The sequence below is a fragment of the Parasteatoda tepidariorum genome, chromosome 9 (assembly GCF_043381705.1).
Source record: "Parasteatoda tepidariorum isolate YZ-2023 chromosome 9, CAS_Ptep_4.0, whole genome shotgun sequence".
Taxonomy (NCBI): domain Eukaryota; kingdom Metazoa; phylum Arthropoda; class Arachnida; order Araneae; family Theridiidae; genus Parasteatoda; species Parasteatoda tepidariorum.
Genome location: NC_092212.1, coordinates 2,259,750 through 2,282,433, shown reverse-complemented (window position 1 = coordinate 2,282,433; position 22,684 = coordinate 2,259,750). Strand labels below are relative to the sequence as shown.

Below are 22,684 nucleotides of genomic sequence, written 5' to 3'. Positions count from 1 at the left end.
ACATGTATATTTCATTTTCAGTTTTTGATTGCTATTTTTACATGAAAACACTCGCTTAGAAGGAAAAGCATGACAATTTTGTCAACTTATTGTCAGAAGGAACTATTACTGTAATTTCAATTTCACGGAAGAGAAAATTACATTCTAGAGATTTATAAATTTTTTCTGGGTAATGATAGAAAATCAGAAACTTTAAAACATGTTGGCTACTTGTAAAAGATAATGCGCAGACAGCTCAAACCATTATTACTAACAAAAAGTTTTTTTAAAAAATAAATAAATAACGGAAATCTTCCTAAAACAGTCTAACTTTTCAAGCAAAAGTAAATTAAATTTAAAGATTAGAAAAAACAATATATAATATTAACTACAAAATACACTGGGAACTTTTCATTTAAAATGTAATATTTTGGGTCAAATACTGTATCTATCATTTTAATATTAAAAAATCATCATCAGATTGAGCAAAAAAGCTACTTATCAACCTAAAACCCTGAAAGCACTTTGCTCTTTTTAAAGTTCAACACTACAGTATGGGTGCTATTTCAATTTAAAAAGCTTTTTTGCTGATATTTTTCTTAATAAGAAATTAGCTTAATATTGCTAATGGATGATGGGAATGATAAAAGCCAGTTTAAATATTTAGCAGAAAAAAAACCATTGTATAAAAATAATAAAGCTCAAAAAATTAGCATAAAACACGAGTTGTAAAATAATAACTTAAAAATAGCTAAAATGGCCTTAAAAATAGAAGAAAAAAAATCACCCTTATTAATAATAAAGTGTTCTTAAAACATTAAAAAAATCCCCATATAATCAAAAAGAATTTCAATAAAAAACATTATTTTTCTAAATTTGCAATTAAAATTTCATTGAAGCACATATAAATGTCTTTAAATATATAGATTAAGAGAAGTTCAATTATTCTTGACGTTGACATTAAAATGCGAAATTAATAGAAAGACTAAATAAGAAAATGCCGATCGTAACTTATATAATTGGAGCACAAAGTGAAAAACCGTGAAAATTTTATTTAAAAGAAAAATCAATATCAATTTATATACCATTCATGTTTCATATTTAACATAATTTTTTGAACTAACATTTATCATTAAATTACCTACCAATGCAGAATATCACACCAATAGAGTAACTAATTGGAGAAAAAACATACTTCTTACAAGAATCGTGATATTGGATTTTAAAATCGTGTGAATAGGAATCGTGATATTGGATTTTAAAAACGCAAAAATACAAATTGCGATACTGGATTTTTAAATCACATAAATACGAATCTCCGTACAAAAATTATAAACACGAGAATATGAATGACCACAGTGAGTAGTTTTTAAATAACATATAAAACAGGGTTCCCACTCAATTTTAGGAAAAAAATTCCCTGACTTTTCCAGGTACAAAAGGTAAATTTTAATGAAAATCTATACCATATTTTATTTATACCATGCTTTTTCATCAGAAAACTTTGATTTCTTTATATGTGTAATATAAATATTAGATTTTGTGAGCAAAACAATGTAACAGAATGAAAATACGGAAAAGTTTGACTAAGTGTTGGGATTTTATCAAATTTTTTTTAATAGATGTTAGAATTATTTAAATCGAATCTCAAGAACAGATTACTGACATGTCTAAGACTGGCTATTTTCCAGGTAAGATATAGAAATTTTCAAGGTTTTTCAGTAAAAGATTGCAACTTTCCCTGCTTTTTAGAGCTAAAATGAAATTCCCAGACAATTCTAGGTCCCTGATCCGTGGGAAACCTGATAAATGTGAAAATCGATGCTTGATATTACAAATACGTAAATACAAATCGCAATGTTGGATTTTAAGAACACCTAAATATGAATCATGGCATTGGATTTTTATAATGCGTAAATACATATTGCGATATTGAATTTTCAAATGATGTAAATACGAATCACCTGGCAAAATTTCTAGATTGCATGAACCATGAACACGAATCGTAACGCATAGTTTTTAAATCGCGTATAAATGCGAAAATCAATGTTTGATATTACAACCACACGAATACAAATCATGACACTGAATTTTAAAAACGTGTGAATACCAATCGTGGCATTGGATTTTAAATTCTCGTGAATAAGAATCACAATATTGCGTTTTAACTGCTTACCTTAACAATTTTTTAGAGAAAAAAAATGCAAACGATTAACATATTTTTTTATTTCATTAATACAAGGAACTAAAACAAAACATAATACACAAGTTCTCAGCTGAAATTTTAATTTTTTTATGCGTAAAAAATATTTAATTTACCATCTGTTTACTACCCCAAATTAACTCAGGCAAATGAAAAAAGTTAAATATTAGTCTATGTATACATATATGTTCACATCTTCATAATCTGATAAATCATTTGCATTACACTTTTACTTTCGCTCATGATTGCCATTCTTTTTTTACTCTTCCTTTTATGTAAATTCATGAACTATCGTATATACAATTGTACAAAACACTTCTACAGTCCCACAAATAGCAAAACTCCCAAACAAAAATTGACAAAGTTCCAATCACAGCAGATTATTATTTTTTGTTTTGCTTCCGGCTGAATAAAAACGTGATAAAACAAAACATATTGACAAATTCTGCCATGCCCGAGTTTACTCCGGATAATAAATATTTGCAATATATATACATACCTTAGGTAACTCGGGATAATCAGTGCGGCTAAAAGGGTGCAAATATAAATCGCGATATTGAACTTTTAAAACACGTAAATTACTATGGAATTTCGATGTACGATTTTTAAATAGGGAGAATACAAATCACAACACGTAGCTTTCAAATCAAGTAAATACGAAAATCGATGTTTAATATTAAAATCGCATGAATATGAATCACGATATTAGACTTTAAAATTGCTTGAATATGAATAACGTAAATATGAATCGCAATGTGTAGTTTTTAAATCACGCATAAATGCGAAAATCAATGTTTAATATTACAAATGCTTGAATACGAATAGCATCATTGGATTCTAAACTAGCGTGAATATGAATCGCGATATTTGGTTTTAAAAACGTATATAGCGCGATATTGGACTTTTAAATTGCATGAACAGGAATTGCGATGTACGATTTTTCAAACGCGCGAATACAAATAACAACACATAGCTTTTAAATCAGGTAAAAATGAAAGTCGATGTTTGATATTAAAATAGCTTGATTAGAATCGCGATATTAACTGATTCGGGCACTGTTTTAAATATTCAAAATAGGGAAAATACGCTAAACCAAAGGAATCAAATTGGCGGAAGAATCACGTAAGACGTAATTCTCCCTGTAACTGGGGGAAGAATGCATGTTAATAGGATTTAGAAAAAGTCTAAAAAAATAGTTGTAATAAGTAAAAGTTTTAGATTGACGGAAGTCTGCAAACCAATAGTCGTGAGAAGCACGGAATTCAACGATATTCATGCAAAAATCTCATGAACCACTTCTAGTTTTAAGATCCAGAAAAATCTTACTAAAAATACGGAATTTTGGAGCACCCTAGGAATACAATCACCCCTGAATATCACCCCTGTTTGCAAAATTACAAAATAAAAAACCAAAATATTCAAAAATTCTGAATTTTGCAATATTACTAAAAAATGCTGCTAAATGCAAAATATTCCGTAAAATGAAAAAAAAAAAAATCTTAAAAGCACTATAATAAAGAAAGAGAATTAAAAAAAGTGCCATCAAAATCTGATGCTGATTAATGACAAGAAAGTACAAAAATAATAATTTAAAAAAAAGACAGGTTTAATAACACTCACAGATTTATTTGTTGGAATATGGCATACCAAGAAGGATTGTGACAGATAAGGATTAATATTAATCCTTATCGTTAGTGTTTACAGATCACAAACAATGTGATTGCAAAAAAAAATTAGCTGAATTTTTTCCCCCAACGTGTAGTTTTCTTTAGTAATTTTCTAACGAACGATCTCTTAAATGTTTACCTTTTCGAAATTACTTTTTAGATTATCAATTGCACACATTTGTGTTTGCCTCAGTTGTTAATTATTTTTAGTCGAAATTATTATGGAACTTTTTTTCTCTCAATTTCATGTTCTTATCCGAATCTGAAGTTGCGTTTTTCTCTAATAAATCAAAAGAAAAAAAAGTAATGGCTCGTGAATGAGAACTTAGGAAGGAAAGAAAAAAAGAGGCTCCTGGTAAGGGCGGAATAAATGTCTCGTTAATGAGATTTTGGCTGGTTTACAAAATTTAAATTTTAGAACTCTGAGAAAATTTTGTTGGAATATAAATTATTCATTCGCGGGAGCTCGCAAATCAATGGTCTTGAGAAGAATCATATGCCTGAAACCATCACTGGTATTGGTTACTTTGTTCAGCAGATTATTGAGAACTATTTTCTAGTAATCAGCACATATTTTAACAATCTTGTATCAGTGTGACTTAGCTATTGATGATTACATAAAACTATGTAAAAAAATTTACTTTTAATAACATGAATCTTGAGTAAATTTTTAAGAATATTTATTAAAAAACAAAAAGACAATCATAAGAAGAAAAATAAATCATTAAATGAGAAAAAGCTTACCTCAACAATGTATAAAAGAAGAGAACAAACAACAATAGCACCCGCATTAACCATTGGATTGTGAGGTTTTTCTAAAACACCAAAAGTTACATTAAGAAATGTTTTAAAAACTACCGATTAAAAATATAGCAGCCATTTTTCATATCATACATTCTTATAAACCACTCTTTCTGTCAGAAAATAATGAGAACTACTCTATTTTCCATTTTGAAAAAGTCATTCTTTGTAAGGATTGCATATGAACAAACCAAAGAGCAATCATGCAAGGTTTTGGGAGCAATATGATAAGAAACCTTTTAAAATTGCTTTAAAAAAATCACCAAGATTTCCATAAAGGCAAGAAGATATTTCTGAGTGTTGAGCTGTCATCTATTGGAAAATCTGGGATTTGCAAATTACCAATCTGAATACTACACAAAGGAACAATTTTTATACAAAAAGTAATGCGCTTTAAAAATTTAGAGTAATAATTATATTTCTCTAAGCATTAGAAGAGATTAACAATAAAAGTATTTGATTATTGGTATTTTTATTATCAATAATAACTAACAGCTTTTTCATAATAGTTTTTGTTATTTTGTAATATTTTTTTAATTTTCCATACACTATATAATGAGAGGAATGTTGGAAATATAAGAAATAAAAGAAAATTAAAAATAATATAAAATAAATTAAAAGAAAATTCTTTCTTTCTTTCAATGTAACCATGGTAGAAAGTTACCATGAACTTTAGTCTCGAAAGCAAAATCGTAATAAAATTCCATCAGAAATAGTAGACAAATAAAGGACACACTATGTGAAATGAAAAAAAAAGAACATTTTTAATGGAATATATGATTTTTCTAGTGATAAATATTTCTCATGAAGAAAAAAAAAAGATTTTTAATTTTCTATGAAGGATAAGTTTCATTAACAATAAAAATTAACATAACTCACTATATATTTATTTTATAGAGTCATTTTTATACAAAAAAATTGAATATCTGTAGATACATAATGATTTATCACAAAAGATTAAAAAGAAAATGTCTGTAGCAGTAGAATTGTTTCATTTTTTTTTAAAAAAAGGGAATATCTATTTCAGTAAAATAATTTGCCCCTAAAGTTAATTCATATCTACTAATACAAAAAAAAAAAAAGATTATATGTCCTAAAAAAGTGATTAAAATATTTTTTTAAAAAACAATAAATCTATTGATGTGGAATAATAATTTGTTACAAAAAGTGAATATCAATTGATAGAGTAAAATAACTTGCACAAAAATGGAATGTCTATTGATGGCTATTGGTAAAGGGTAGTTTGTCACCGAAAAAGTAAATATTTATAACTGTGGAATAATTTTATACAAAAAAAAGTTTTCAAAGTCAAATTTTATTTGAAGTTTGAAATTTTATAAAGGATTCTAAAAAATTGCCCAAAATAGAAAAATTTCTAAATCATAAAAAAATTTTGAATAAAATAAAATATACTAAAATATTTTTTGGGTTACAAATCATTCCACAGCAATGGAATGCTAGTGAAGCCATACTTGAAAAATAATTTGAATACATAACTTTTGTTTAAAGAAAACATGAATGAGGAATACAAAGTTTCTCTTTACTTTACAAACATTACAACGCAATAATAATAGTAGTAAAAAAAAAATTCTAACAAAAATGTCAGTAAATTAAAGCCTGGGAAGAAAAGAATGTGCATTCAAAACAACTGAACTATTTTTAAGTAATGTAAATGAACTAAAAATATTTTTAATTGTTGTCTTAAGAGTGAAAAATATCTTCAAGAGGGTAGGAATGATTTAAATCACCAGATTATCTTCAGAAATTATTGATTCAAGTTGAAAATATTTTTCAACATAATTTATAAATATACTCTTGAGGGTGTTGCTTAATTTCATTGATATTAAAGGTTTCATCAAGAGAAATAATGAGATGCAAATTAATGATGTATGTAAATGTGCTGAATGTACAATATATGTAAATTATAGATGTTGAAAATAGACTTAAAAAAAAAAGACTGAATGTGCATAAAAGGGACCTGAAACTTTTAAACCATAATTTTCCATTAACTGTATGTAAAGTAATTTGCTGTTTAATAAACATATTTCAATTATACCCATTACGTTTTATGTTTATTTAAATACGAGTACTTTTAAAACTTATTATCTATTTTGCATATAAATTAAAAAAAAAAAAAAGATTTGATTTTCCAAGAATGTTATAGAATAAGTAGTTTTTTTTAAACTTTTTTTAATGTTTCCTGATTTCAATTTTTCATTAAATTATTCTTCATTTAATAGTTAACTGACAAACTGGGATTTATTTTTAACAAAGTTATGAGAGTGTTAAGATCATACAAATACAATTTCATCTCATTTATTCATTAATTAATTTGTAATAATTATATACAAAATATTGTTAACCATTTTAGTTGGAAGTTTTAAGTTATTTAACTATAATATTGCTTTTAAAAATTACATTTTAACATAGTTTTCAATTGCATAAATTTCCTCTGATTTAGAAATTAAAAATAAAAATCCAATTTCGAACATATACATCTTAAAAATAAAATTGAAAAAAAAAAAAAAAAAAAAAAAAAAAAAAAAAAAAAAAAAAAAAAAAAAAAGCCGTTAAAGTCACAGATTTGATGCAGAGTTCAACCAGACTAGCATTTTACAGACTAACATTAAAATTTTCCAATTTACAAATATACTAATATTTCAATGAAAACAGGGTTTACTGTGTGTGAATAAAGCAGGATATTGTGAATAATAGCGAATTAACAGACTTGCTATAGTCTCTGTTCTATAAACAAGAACTTTCCTCAGTATAGAAACATAGAATAAAAGAAAATACACAAGGCAAACAAGCTTTAACATCAACCTATACAGAGGAAATTTAAATCACAGGTTTAAGTTTTCCTCTGCGAAGATCATTCCACACTGCTCTTCAACTGACCTTGACTCATGCGAATCATTTCATGCTTTGAAAAATTCTGATGATTTATTTAATCATTTTGTTAGTATCAGGGATGAGATTAGCCAAAAAGCAAAAAAGCTGAATTTCCACGATAGTAAATTTTACGCAAGCACAACCCTTTAATAATAACAGTTTAAGGTAATAAATAATGTGTTGACATACAATTGTGTACTAATCTATCATTATATAAATGAATCATTGATACTTAACATTTTTTAGTAAAAATAAAAATTACCACCTGAAAAAATAAATCTGGAAATTATACTTTTCCCCAGTTCACATAAGAGACAATTATTACTTGAAAAACTACCTGGTTTAGCAAATTAAAACTACTGAGAATATACATTAATATTTCATTTCTTTCAATAAATACTGTAATGTGATTTATAGCAAATATATCAGTAATAATCAGTAATCTTTTTCCCCAAAAACAAATTAAATTAAATCTCTTTTTAAGTTATTGCTTTTGTTCGCTATATCTTTTATGTTTTCTACATTTAGTCGTTAGTCCATCTTAAAACATCTTGTGACAAATCCTATTTTTTCTTCTTTGCAAGCACAGAATGTAAGTTTTGAATATATTCCCTTCCAGTTTCTCTGATGTTGTAACACTTACATATACTAATAATCGTCCTTAGAAAAACAGTCACCTTTATAGTAACTAATTTTAAAAAAATGTGCTTCTTACAAGAATCGTGATAGTTGATCTTAAAATTGCGTGAATATGAATAACAATTATGGGTTTTGAAATCANATTAACAGACTTGCTATAGTCTCTGTTCTATAAACAAGAACTTTCCTCAGTATAGAAACATAGAATAAAAGAAAATACACAAGGCAAACAAGCTTTAACATCAACCTATACAGAGGAAATTTAAATCACAGGTTTAAGTTTTCCTCTGCGAAGATCATTCCACACTGCTCTTCAACTGACCTTGACTCATGCGAATCATTTCATGCTTTGAAAAATTCTGATGAATTATTTAATCATTTTGTTAGTATTCCATTCTTTTCTAATGTTTGGAAATTTATTTAAATTATATTTCATGCACATTATTCCGTTATTTGATTCCTCTTCCTACACTGGTTTATTCCTCTAATTACATTTTGCGATTTGACATTGAAAAAGTTTATGAAACTGCACCTATGGTATGCCTGTTTTAATGCCATTATTCAAGTACTACTTTTTCATCTATTACTTATTTGTTCTTTGAAGTATGTCAACACAAATTAGCACTACATAATGCTAACTATAGTAAGTTTTTGAACATATAGGAAGAGATATTGATAAACATACTATTTAAAAATATTTCAAAATATCTGAAAACATTAGTAAGGATAAAAGGATAGTGGCAATTTGAAAAATTACGGTCTCAGATAGCAGAACTCGAACATCATTTAAGTTATCAAAAAACATTGCGAAGAAAAAAATCCCCTCTATGTAAGCCACTTTGATCAATTCAAATAGCACTTGATCTCATTCTTTAACAACAAATTAAGTAAATTAGATTTAATAGTTAGATAGTTAATAGGCATAAAAGAGCCAATTTAATAATTATTATACTAAGAGAAAGAGACAAAAAGATTGAAACAGATTGATTAGACAAGACAGAAAATTATAAAATGTAATGTAATTTTTTTTTATTAATTATATTTCTTAATATATGCGTCCCTAAGCAAAAAAATAATCATAATGCAAAAGCTTTTTTAACATACTTAGCCTTCATTTATCATTCATTCATTTCAGAAAATCTAGCCAAAGAGTTTCAGTTTAAATTGACAGTCTTTACAAAGATAAATTAGTGATCCCCCAATGATAAAATTTAAAAAAGTTAAATTACAGGATCTCAATCTTTATTGATAGATATACTTCACGCTTTGTTTGACTAGTTTTTAAACAATTGTTAGTATACAATAAACAATTTTAGGCAGGCTGGTCATTTTTCAGCATCCCTGGACTCACTCGAAAATAAACCCCAAACAAGTACAAAATAATTGAAAAAAAACATAAACAAACTTCATGTCTGACTGTAACATAATTATGCAAGTCTTGTAGAAATGGTATTTTCTAATAACAAGCTTTTTAATGGACTTGAAAAAAAAAATCAGAATCACATTAAAAAAAAAAAAAAAAACCAGGATATTTTCAGATGTTGATGCCAACGATCATTAAGGCAGAGGTGATTGTCCTTGTTTTCTAGTGTCACCATCTTTGGCCAAGAATTTGACTTCTGCCACACCCATTTATAGGACGGACCCATTCATTCATTCACCATTGTCCACAGATAGTAATTTTGACCTAAACCAGAGAATGATCAATATACAATTCAGTAACCCAGAGGTACTGATTTGTTATGGGAACATGGAGGACTTTGTGACCTGACAGATTTAAAGTGTGCCAGTCACCATTTATTATACGTGGAGTCTTCGGCCGACTGGATTCGAACTCCCGTTCTGGCTAACGCAAGTCCAGCGGCCTGTCAACCAAGCTACCCCGGCCTACATTGTTTAGATAATACGTAATAATACAAATAGTATACATAAATCGGAATACTTTTAAAAAAGGAAGAGAGCAAACTTTATTGCAAAAGAATAATAAAATATTCTATTTTTAATTTCAGAATTATTTTGTTTAGAATAGAAAGTTTTAACAGTCTCCAGAATAATTGTCAAAACTAAACAACTTCATAACAGCTTTAAATCAATGCATGTAAAATTTTTACACTACTGTTTCATTACAAAAAATAACAGTATTAATTAAAATTACCTCATACTAATATATAATTAAAATTAATAATTGAGTTCAAAATTTCTTTTTTTCTTTCAAATAATAATTGTTGATTGGATTTATCACTTTTAAAATCAGATGAAAAGGTTGAATCAATAATTGTGAACTAAAAAAGTCCATGCTATATAATTTTTTACTGCATTAATATAAATAATAAATAAGTGAACCCTGGATTCATCACCAAAACAATAACATAAAATTGTTAATTCTATTCTTATAGAAAGACTGAATTCAATAAAGGTTTAAGCAAAAATTTTGTAGGTAGGGGTGTATGTTTGAATGAAGGTCTTTCCAAGAATCGAAGCTATCAAATTTCGCTATTTCTGCTATCATTATTAAGTGAAATAAAAAAAAAAAATGAATCGAAAATTCAAACTTATCCATTCTTCGAATCTATTTTTTTAAATATCTGCATTCATTTTCTTAAATGAGATGTTCTGAGCACACAATAAAATCTGGACAAAATAATTTTTTTATCAGGAATATCAGGACAACTACGGACCCTATAATAGTTGAGTTAAAAATCCAATTTTTAGAATCCAATTTGTGAATTACAAAAGTTCCCCTTAAATAATTTTTTACTGCATAAGCATAAATAATATATAAGTGCATGATCCCTGAATTCAGCACCAAAAAAATTTTATAACATAAAATTGTTAATTCTTTTTTATAGAAAGACTGAATTCAAAGGATTAGCAAAAAATTTAGTAGGTCAAGATATATATTTGAACTATGAATTATGAAAGTCTTTCCAAGAATTGAAGCTATTCAATTTTGTTATTTCTGCTATCATCATTATAAGTGAAATAAAAAAAAGTTGAATCGAAAATCTAAACTTTCCAATTCTTCGAATGTAAATTAATGTTTTTTAAATACATGCAATCGTTTTCTCAGTTCTGAGCACACAATAAAATCAGGAGAACTACGAATTGAGTTTAAAATCCAATTGAGAAATAGATACAGAGACATACTGTTATAATCTAAAACAAGCTCATTAAACATCCTTCCACTGGGCTCCTGACCCACATACTGATGAACAATATCAGATCCAAGCTCACTCAGGGCGATGGCATAATTCATTGGCTTCCCTGATGACTGGATGGTGAAGGGGATCTCAGTGTCACCTATGGAACACCTGAAATCACAAGCTATAAGTTAGACTGGGCCATGTCAAGATTCAGGCATCGCAATGTTTCGGTACATTAATGTTTTATATTTAGTACTGCATAAATTCGCAATTAGTAAGTTCCATTTTTTATAATTATTTCTCAATATCAATAGATGTGATTGTTTTCTGATTAAGTCCTGCCTAAACTAATAGAACTGGAACTCTTGTTTTACAGTTCCTCCAGATTCCAGTGTCATTTCAAAATAGACAAATGTAATAAGATTTATATTTAAATATTTTTCTAATGTTGAGTCTTCTAATCAATAATCTTTAAATGATAAATCAATTACGCAATTTATCAAAAATATTGTTTTATAAATATGTCAATCTTACTTTTTCTAATAGAGTAAAAAATTCTACATAAAACTTTCAAAAAATATTTCTTATCAGGTACAACAATTCAAATCATTACAAAACAAATTTTAGAAATTAAAGGGAAAAAAAAGCAAACTTTTGAAAGTTGGTTAAATTAATTATTGTTTACTCCATTTTATCTTCAATAAAATGATAAATAAACAATTCAAAGCTGTTGAAGAATAAATTTAATCACATTTAACTGAAAGAACTTTTTTTTTACACTAGCATGAAATCAGAATGCCCTGACTGTATGCTCAATTTGACCGCAAAAAGACTATAATTGCAAATAAATCCTTAACTTCAGTGTTGTTTTCTATCAGTGTTACTCTCTATCTATGTAAGTTGATAATAAACATATCATTCTCCGATTTTACTGATTTTCAAATTCCATTACAATCACAGCAGAGTGTGATTCTAAAACATTGCTTAGTCTATATCTAATAACTAGCAGCTGAGTAAAAATAAATTCAGGACTCTTTATTGCTTGAGGGTTTTTATTTTGTTTATTCGAGCAAAGGCAACCGTACCCCGCAATGAGTAAGTTTGGTGTTCTTTCCTTTGATGGAACTAATTTTCCATCGTGCAGGGTATCTGCCAAAATTAAGAGTTTTTAAATCCTATCAAACTAATCCCAATTTTAAATCCTATTAATTCTATCAAACACTTTGCATGACAGGTAAATACTTTGCTCGATAAAGTTGAAAGAAGATCTCTAAACACACAAGTATAACTTTCCTTCTCGAAGAAAATATTGTTTTATCTGAGCAATGCTTTGCACACTTTTTTAATAAATCAGTTTAAACCAAAGCAATAAAAATGACTAAACTACTAAACAAACTGAGAAAAAAAAAAAGAAAAAAAAAAACAATTTGGGGTAACAAACATACTATAGTCCGTTCAACGAGAATTGAGAGTGGAAGTAAACAAAAGGGTTGCTGTTTGATCGCCAACGTTTGCCACTTTAACGGTTTCTTCGCTGAATGGGCAATTTCATTTGAATCGACAGAGCTTTCGCTATTATAGAAAAACGAAAACGATGTTTGGTTTTTGATACCTTAAAATTAGATAAGAAAGTGCAAAATTAAAATATTTTCATGAAAATACGTTTCTAAGTGTTTCAGTAAACACATAATTTTATTTTAAGAATAGTTTTAATATATATTTATATTTCTTTAAGTTTTGATTAAATTAGTTTTAATATATTTTGCATAAATATCTATGAAAAACATAACTTTTATAATTCCATCGTAAAAGTCGTATAGAATTGAAAGTTATGTTAAAAAAATACTCTTTTATTTTCATAATTACAATTTTTTTTTAAAATTTATTAGAAGTTAAATAATATTTAAAATAGTTTTATGTTTCACCGATTGATTTAAAAATATATTAGAAGGAACTGCATTTATTTGTATTTTTAAATTGTTAATTATCTTTATTTTTCTAAGGGAAGTATTACGAAAATAATTACACTAAAAGAAACTTGGAACTTTTTTGTATGTCTCACAAAATCTTTTGTTAAGAAAAATATACCCACTTAACCTATAAAAAAAAGCAGTTTGTAAACCTCGAATTCAATAGGTTTTTGAAAAAATAGAATCAAGTGTCAAAATTATTTAATTTTACGTAACATTTGAATTTCTGTACTTAATTAACAACTGTACCGATAACGAAAATAATTATATTAAACTACTCAGAAAAGAACAAAATTTTAAGAATTACTGTATTAATGATCAATTAATCATGGATAATAACGAATAATTATATCATTAAAAAGTAAAAATGAATCCTCGTCGTTTGAATTGATATTTATTTTGAATGCACTTCCGTTTTATAAATGTTCAATATTATTTCTTTCTCAGCTTTACTTATGTAAGATTTCTTCTGTCGTTTTTTAGGAGGACTTAAATCCATCGCTTTATTTTCCATATTACTCATGAAACACTTACAAAAAGACACCACGGCGAAACAAACAACCCTCTAAAAATAAGAGTTTTTGCTTGTCTGATAGGCGCTATTTGTCATTATTCCGGCGCCAAGTAGACAGCTGTATTGCGCCAAATAGCACGCCACTTTGTTTACTTTCGCTATCAGTTCTCGTTGAACAGACTATAGTTATAAAATGGATTTAAAAATATTTAATAATGCCTTTTAAGGTCAATTCTGTAGATTATGTTAATTTAATTTCAAAGAAACAAAAGTATCAACATCATTCCATGCACTATCAAATTACTATAGATATAAATAAATATAAACACACATTTCTAGATCAGGCTTTGCAAGTGAATATGTAATGCGGAAATTTGGCATCCCGCAAGATAATGAAGAGCTCCAATAGCTAAAAATCCATGATGAACTGAGAGTTTTCATGAATTTTTAGTATTTATCACTGAAAATCACGATTTTCAATGACTTTCAAAAGGGCAGATACCCTGGATGTTGTGTAGGTGGATACAAGCCATATTTTCTTTAAAAGAATTAGAGATGTTTTTAGAAACTGAATAAGCCAAAGTCTTAAAGTCAAAGAAAGCCTTGCTGGTTTGCTCCTTGAAGATCCAAGTCCCAATCTCCCTTCCCAGTGAGAAGAATCACATAATAAACGTTTTGTAAAAAGAAAATAAACAAAAATAACCAACAATAAAAAAAAAATCCCAGCCATATTTATTTAGAGATTTCATGTTTTTTTTTAAGAATAAATGCGAGAAAAATATAAACTTAGCATTGAAAAATACCTTTGTCCATCCACTGTGCATATTGTGACTCCCCAATAATCAGGATTGTATTTAGCAAGCTGAGGAATGTATGAAGCAACCTAAAAAAATACAATTTTAAGCTTTTCAGTAGTTAAAAAAAAAAACCCCCTCTAAAATGTTGATTTTTAATTTTATTACAGAGATACCAACTTTTCAAACTACCCTAGCAGCAAAATAACTTGGACCCTCATGGGGTCAATATTTGTGAATCTGGGCTCAATAATTGCTCAAAAGGCCGCTATTTTTATGATATTGGCCCTATATAGAATTTTCCAATTCAACAGATATCGGTTCTATATAGAATTGTCAGATTCACCCGATATTTCATATCTATTATTGAGCCAATATCGGTTCTATATTGATCAATGTAGGCCATTCTAGGACCCATATTAAAGAACCTAGACTTCCCAATATGAGTCCTCGGTTCATGTTCTTATAGGATGATGATTCTCATGTTCTTATTCCGCACAAAAAAGGGCACTCACTTTTAACTGTTAAAATGTATAAAAATATGCTAATATTATGGAATAACCAAATCTGATCATCAATTTTTAAATTAACCTCTTATACTATTTTATATGCATGTTTCACAAAGTCATTCCTTATCACTTTAAAAATTTAATGCTTTTGAAAAATAACTAAGGGCAAGCTAAAAGATAAACTCTGAGAATATATGTTCAAAAAGAAAAAAAAAAAGGATCAACTTATTAAGAATTTAAAAGATTTTTTAAAAATATTTTAAACTGAAAATTGCAAAAAATAAACATTTAAAGATGCATTTTTAAATAAAAAGTATTTATTTAAGGGGTCTGACAAGGGAGACTAGGGAAGTGTAACTCGCCAATTTTGACATAAACTAGTGGGATGTATGCCTTATGAGGAATAATTTTAGGGGGCAACATTCGTTTCGGCCCATAGAATGCCCTATGAGAGATAAAAAAATAATTAAATATATAGAAAAATCGGTATTTTATTACTTCAATGCAGACTAATAGTTATTGTAATTATCTTATACTCCAATTAATTTTGTGGTACTTTCACGTATAATAACTTCTGTCTCATTATAAGCTAGGGAACAAAACGTATTTTTCAAGTATTGCCGAAATACTGCTTAGAAAGGAACATCTTTGGTATATATTAAACATCATCTTGTATCTATATTAAACTTTGATTTCTGGAAAATACACTTCTTTTAAGACTTCGATTTTTGTCAAAAATGCTTTCTTATATTTCAACTCTTATATAAATGAAATTTATTACTGTTCACTTGTTTTTATACTGGAAAATTAAAAAATTTTTTTTTTTTTAAATTTAATGCTAATTTTTTTTAAAAATTAACTTAGTTTCAGAATAGCTCCTTGTTGTTAATTTAGTTTCAGAATAGCTCCTTGGAAGAGGAGATTTCTTTACTCTTTGTTTCTTGTTATTATAAAATCATTTTTGTTTTTTAATTATTGATTAAAGAGTAAAAAATTAACATAGATTATTTGTAAACAATGAAAAGTCATAACAATGAGTAATTATTGAAAATAAAAAAAAATTATATTATTAACAGATTGTTACATAAAATTTCAAATACAATAATTTTAATTATTCAACCGTAATCTTGACTATGAAATCGTAATAATTACGGATACATAACAGTCAGCCCCTCTTTTATCATTAGCGTTGTGATGTCAGCTGAGGTCACCTTTCGTCATTATTAACGAATCAATGACGACAGCCTGAAGTTGCTGAACAGCAGCGCTGCCTCACCGATCCAGAGAGCATATAAACATGTTACTAATAGATGCTCATCACTAATCTTTGTTACTTAATGCTAGCATGTTATTTGTTATGTTCTGTTGGTTTATTAAATATATTTTTTAAGTTAGCATGTTTTGTCAGAATGCACAAAGTCTAACAATTAGTATTAAAGAAAATTATATTTTACCATTGCATAAATAATGCTCATAAGTTCTTTTAAAAATCTTATCATTTGCTTACCTTACCACTGGTGTTAACTTTACATTTCCAATAAAAATCTTCAATGCACTTAACAAAATCAGGAAAATCTTGAATTACAAAATGATTGCGAAAAGCTCTGCTTATCAGGACGATATTTTCTTTTATTACTCTGCAAATATATTAATTCATTATATGATTATTACAATACCATTTTTATGCAATTAGGTATTAAAATATAGAATTTAATATTTAAAAACATTGTTGGAAAATGAACCCTTTTGACCTGAACGGGACTTATACGTCCCAAAGATTAAACTTTATTCCCTTATGGATAAACAGATCCCAATTTTGCATGGATTTTTATGTTTTCAGGGTTCTTTAGGCATTGCCCTATTTTGTGTAAAATAGTTATGTTTGTTTCTATTAAGTAATAATTGCACCTATTTAGCATCAAATTTAGGATACATTGACCCAATCGTACTTACCAATAGAACAATATATGCCATTGGAGATGAAAATATAAGACAAAATTTTAGTTTTTGTATTGATTATTTTATAACAGCAACTTCTGGTTTCTATAACTTCTGGTAAGAATAAATAATTTAATGCATTTATATTATTTTAACTGTTTATACCCATGCAATATATAGGTGTTTTTACAATGTTCAAGACAATTGGAACAGATTGTTCGAGATTTCTGGAAAAACCTTATATTCATAGTATACTTACTTTAATATGTCAGCATTAACATAAACTGCTTTTCATACTTAAATTTTAATGCAGCAAAAATCAGGTCGAAAGGGCTAATTATTCAAAAGAAAATTAAAACTTTACTTCAAACTTATGACATTGATTCCATAGCTTTTTAATTTCCCAGAGGAAGAGCTTGATAAATCAGTTTTAAAGGTTCTAACTTATCGTCATCGGTTAAAAGGAATATTTCCCATTATTTAAATTATCTTTTTAAATGACATTAACATATCAGTTTTTACAATTATGTTGAATACCAATGGGTATGGATCACTATAAATAAACTTACAATTTGCAACTGTAGTAGGTTTTATTTTGTTTTATAACTGTCCTTGAATATCCAACCCAATTTTTTGGGTTTACGACTACTCATGTTCAACTCCGTAACCTTGTAATTTTGAATCCAATACTGAAGACAAGGGAAATCTTGGATCAAGTAATGGGAGAAATTTTGCCCTTATGGAAGGCTTTTTAATGAAACTAACTCACATTTGAGTTAAATGGAGAGGAAAACCATGAAAATCTCCCACGGTTAGCTTAACGGCAAAGGGACTCAAACCCATGATATGTCTAGCACTGAGGATATTTTACGCCAGCACAAGCTGGATGCGAAATTCTTATCAACCAGCCATCACTGGAATTCGAGCCTGGTTCACCTCATAGGAGGGCAAATGCTCTATCCCCTGAGCCATCGCAGCTCAAGTGTAGTAGGTTTGAATAAAATCAGGTTTGGTTACAATTTGATTTAAAAGGAATTATTCTTTAAGAATCAGATTGACTCTATTATAGCAGCCAGAATGAGAAATTGATTTGCGCCAAACATGATTTAGGTTTATTAATATTAACAAGCTACTTGGGCAGAAGAGAGCTGTAAGAATCCTGGAGCAGTAAAAGGAACTAAATAATCACAACCAACAACTAACAAATCACAACCAACTTATATTATTAAATTTGACTTATACAGTGATTCTGCTAAACTTTGAAAACTACTGTCCTTAAGACACAGGATTTTAAAATTCTTTTTTTGAAATAAAAATTTGTCCGTATTGGAAATAGCATAAAAAATTTAAAACATAAAAAAATTCTTCACAAAATAAAATAAATTTGCACTTCAGGTAACGTTACACACAACAGACAATTATGAATATATATTGAATGAACTAAATGAGGCTGACTTTTTGAAGCTTTCCCTATCTAAATTTATTGCATCAGGAGATCCCATATCTCTCAATTCCTTGTGTATTGCTCTTAATTTCATAATCATTTCCTTCAGTCGAGGATCACTCTTTCTTAGGCCAGTAGCTGACAGAGCCTGCGAATAAATAAAATAAATAAATACTTCATTTTTTTTACAGAAAACAAAATGATAATGATAGATATTAAGAAGAAAAATGTGAAGCTGCTTCTTCTTCAGATAGGGGCTATTACACTGATCTGGAGTAAAAATTCTTCACCGCTCTTCTGCCAATCTACCAACTTTTGACAATGGCACTAATAGGAACTAATCCGAGCAAGAGTTCAGTTCAGTAGTAGTAATTTTATTCAACCAATGTGAATTGTTCAGTTAACTTTGATTAACTGTCATAGAACAGCCGACACAATTTTGAGTTTACGACTACCAATGTTTAACTCTGTAACCTTGTAATTTTAAACCGAATCCAGAAGACAAGGGAATTCCTGGATCAAGTTTTGGGAGAAGATTGCTTTTTTGGAGAACTTTTTGATGGAACTAACATACATTTGAGTTATATAGGGAGAAAAATCACGAAAACCTAAGCTAACTTTTGTACAAAATCTAACTTTTTGATGGAACTAAGATACATTTGAGTTACATAGGGAGGAAAATCACAAAAACCTAAGCTAACCTATGATTTGTCTACCTCTGAGAATATTTTACATCAGCAGTGTGGTCAATGTGAGCCAGATGTGGAATTTGTATCGACCAGCCATTGCTTTGATTCAAACTTGGGTCATTTAATTTCGAAGCAAGTGCTTTATCCTCTGAACCACAATGGCTCTCTGGTCAACCTTAATCTTAAAAAAACATCAGCATAGGGCAGGTATTCACAACATATGGACCACAGAACATTTTGACTTGAAACAAGCTCTGTATAGATAAGTTATTGACATAGTTGGCAGTATTTCTCTAAGCAACAGAATTTCATAATTAAAGCTCTGTTTATGGAAACGGTTTAGAGATTGTAAGGAAATGTAATTACTTGAAAATTCATACAAATAAATTCAAAAGGAAAATAACAGTTCAAAAGTCTATTAGATAAATAGAAAAAAATTTATTAAAATTCTAATAACAGTAATCACATTTATCTAATAATATACTTACAACAAATTTTTCTACGTAAGGGAAAGTTAACTTTTAGAATAAATATAAGTTTAAGTAGATTTTTTTCTTTGTATTCCTATTAATTTACAATGTGTAGTCTTAATAATTGTTTAAATTTATTTTGCTTCATTATTTTTATTATCTGAACCAGAATAAAAGATTAATTATACATTTATATCTCATTCAAAATACTTTCAAACAAAATCTAAATGTACCCAGCATTCTCATAAATACAGCATTATGTTAATAATGGTCCCCACACATTGTGACCGCTATCCAAAAGTGTTAGTTCATCCCTGGTGTAGGGTATACTGAGCAATAACATTAAAGGCAAAAACCTTTAAAAAAAGAACTATCATTGTAGGGTACTTGATTTCAAAGATTTTGTTTTTAATTCCTCACCAGAAAAAAAATTGAAATTCTGAGGAAAATTTTAAAACATTACACAACGACTGTGGTCATGATGATTATCAAAAGTAAAAAATAAATAACAAAAAGTCAAGTGAAAAGTATGCTCTCTGTGATTGATCGAAATTTGGTTTGGCACAATAGCAAAATAAATTTTATAGAACCGAACTACAAGTGTGATTGACAATCTGTTTTTTAAAGTGGTTTGTAAAAATCGGATTAGTTTCATTTTTTTGACCTGGTGAATACATAACAATCCAGATTCTTTAATGACACTTAATTAAAACAAATTTAAACATAAAAACTAGAGCACCAGAGAATTATAGCGAATATCAACATATCCTATACTTACAGCGAGAAATTTCCCAACTGCAACTTTACCATCAGGATCTTTAAACATATCAAATAATATATCATCCACATTTTTTTCTGTTATGGCAGGACTTTCACTGAAAAGTATTTGGAAAAGTTATCGACTTAATATAATAATACATATATTTAAGCTATACAACCCTCTCAATAGGTTCATTTGCCCAGGGTGTGCTGGAGATTTCTTTTAAAAAAAATATTAATCAATGCAGGGGTCTGTTTAGAAGAAATTTGGGTCTGTTAACGGACCCTTCACAAAATATTATTTCATAAAAACGGACCCTTCCAAAAATATTTTAACTTAAAAACGGACCCTTCAAAAAATGATTTTTCTTTTAATCAGACCCTTCACAAATTTGTTTATCTTCATTATTATAGAAAGATGGATGTAAACGAATTAAGTTTTGTCTTCGACAGACGATTCTTCCATTATTCGTCCGAAATGAATATTCTGCGTTCAGCAGTATAAGCTAAATACCAAATATTTGTATGTTGCATCTCTAATTTAGAAGCAGCAATTGTTGTTTATTTTTTAAAATTTAATTTTTTTAATTATAATTTTATAGTGTTGAGCATAATCTTGTATGTCTTCACAATTTAAAAACTCCTTGAAAAATTTTTCTTTGCAATAACAGACCCTATTTGCACAAATTCATAAAAGCGGACCCTGCTTGAAAGAATGTAAGTAATTTTTTCACAATTTCAAGGAAAACGGACCTTTCACAAAATGTCTGGACAGACTCCTGCAATGGTCAGAAAGTATTTCAAGATTAATTCCCATCAGATATCAATATAGAGGTGAAATATAATAAGGCGAACATAACACAATAACTCTAACACTCATTATGAAACAACATAGATGAATAGAACAAGAGTGTATTTTCAACCTTCTGTTTCTTCTTGTTATTTCAATGGAAGATAATCGATGCTGGAATTTAAAAGCTAAAAACTTAAAATTATTGGGCAATATTAGGATGCAGAGAATAAAAGGGAACACCCAACTGTGGGGACTTTATGTTTGAGAGAAAGAGAGATGAAGAAATATAACAGAGGCTTGCTCTATTTGTATTTCAGTTCTATGAGTATATCATTACAATTAATTACACTGATTATGACACTGTGATCATCATAGCACATCTGAAGCAGGGGGAGCTTCAAATCTCCTATGGGGATCGAATAACAGTTCGATGCTTTACCCTTACTTACAATGAGTTACATGAATTACCAATCCGCACTCATGGATCAAAATAATCAAATATAAAGTTGTTAAATCAGTAATATATTGGTGGACAGATTAACATAAAGTGAGAATGGCAGCAACATGAATTTTTCATTAAAGCTAATGAATTACGCACTAATTAATGATACTGGCAAATTCTTAATTTCATTTGGCAAAATAGAAATTTTCTTCTTCCGAAAAATATAAGTTCATTACGATCCTGGGTATTATCCAAATAATGAAATTCAAGGGACAACTAGTAATGATAATTTCTAAAAATTTTTTTAATATTTTGACGAAAAATTAAAGTTTTCACTAATTTTCGTAATGTTTCTGCAGGTTTTTACCTTAAGCTTACACTTCCATTTTTAGTTTTGGTCTTTCCATCTTTGTTCGTGACTTTAAATTCATCCGCCGGCATAAATGTGCGGCTGGCATGCGAGGAGATCGGCCGAGAGCCGTGTACATTTCGAAATACATTATGCAAAGGAAATCTACCAATTGAAATTGAGTTTTGAATCCATCCCCACGGCAAAAAGCTTTCATTTCTTAATCGCAAACTTCGAATCTGAGAACATTTCTTCCTGAAACAGATGATACGAAAACTGGCACGACAGAGAAGCATTAAAGAATTGTACGTGAATTATCGGTACTCTTAATTGAAGATTAAAAATTTAATTATTTTTCGAGAGTGATTTCAAATAATGCAATTCTATCTCAAGAAATTTTTATCTCAAATGTCACTAAAATAGGCTGTTTTACAGGTTTCGTTTTGTTTACTTTTCTTTTTAAATGGATCAGTTACGGTGATGAGCAATAATTAATGAATTGACACAAACAAATCTTGTATAATATTAAATTTTCCGCTCTGTTGTTCCGTTGCAATAGAATTAAAAAAGAAAATTTATTTCTTTTTCAATATATAAATACATTCATTTTGTACATGGGATATTTTGTTACTTAATACGCACTGTCTTGGCTGACCGCCCTCTTATAACCCTAAACTTTGGCGATCTGG

At 28.3% G+C, this 22,684-nt stretch overlaps 1 protein-coding gene across 1 annotated transcript in view; it reads right to left on the bottom strand.

Moving 5' to 3' along the window:
• LOC107455575 (glutaminase) overlaps positions 1-22,529 on the bottom strand; it is a 55,700-nt gene extending 33,171 nt beyond the window's left edge. Inside the window, exons 1-7 of the mRNA XM_016073199.4 lie at positions 22,014-22,529; positions 20,431-20,527; positions 18,505-18,641; positions 16,619-16,748; positions 14,612-14,691; positions 11,329-11,492; positions 4,594-4,664 (exon numbers count right to left, since the gene is read on the bottom strand). Of these exons, the coding sequence (XP_015928685.1) occupies positions 4,594-4,664; positions 11,329-11,492; positions 14,612-14,691; positions 16,619-16,748; positions 18,505-18,641; positions 20,431-20,527; positions 22,014-22,291 (957 nt within the window). The 5' untranslated portion in view covers positions 22,292-22,529. The remainder of the gene's footprint in view (positions 1-4,593; positions 4,665-11,328; positions 11,493-14,611; positions 14,692-16,618; positions 16,749-18,504; positions 18,642-20,430; positions 20,528-22,013) is intronic.
• Between the last annotated feature and the right edge of the window lie 155 nt (positions 22,530-22,684).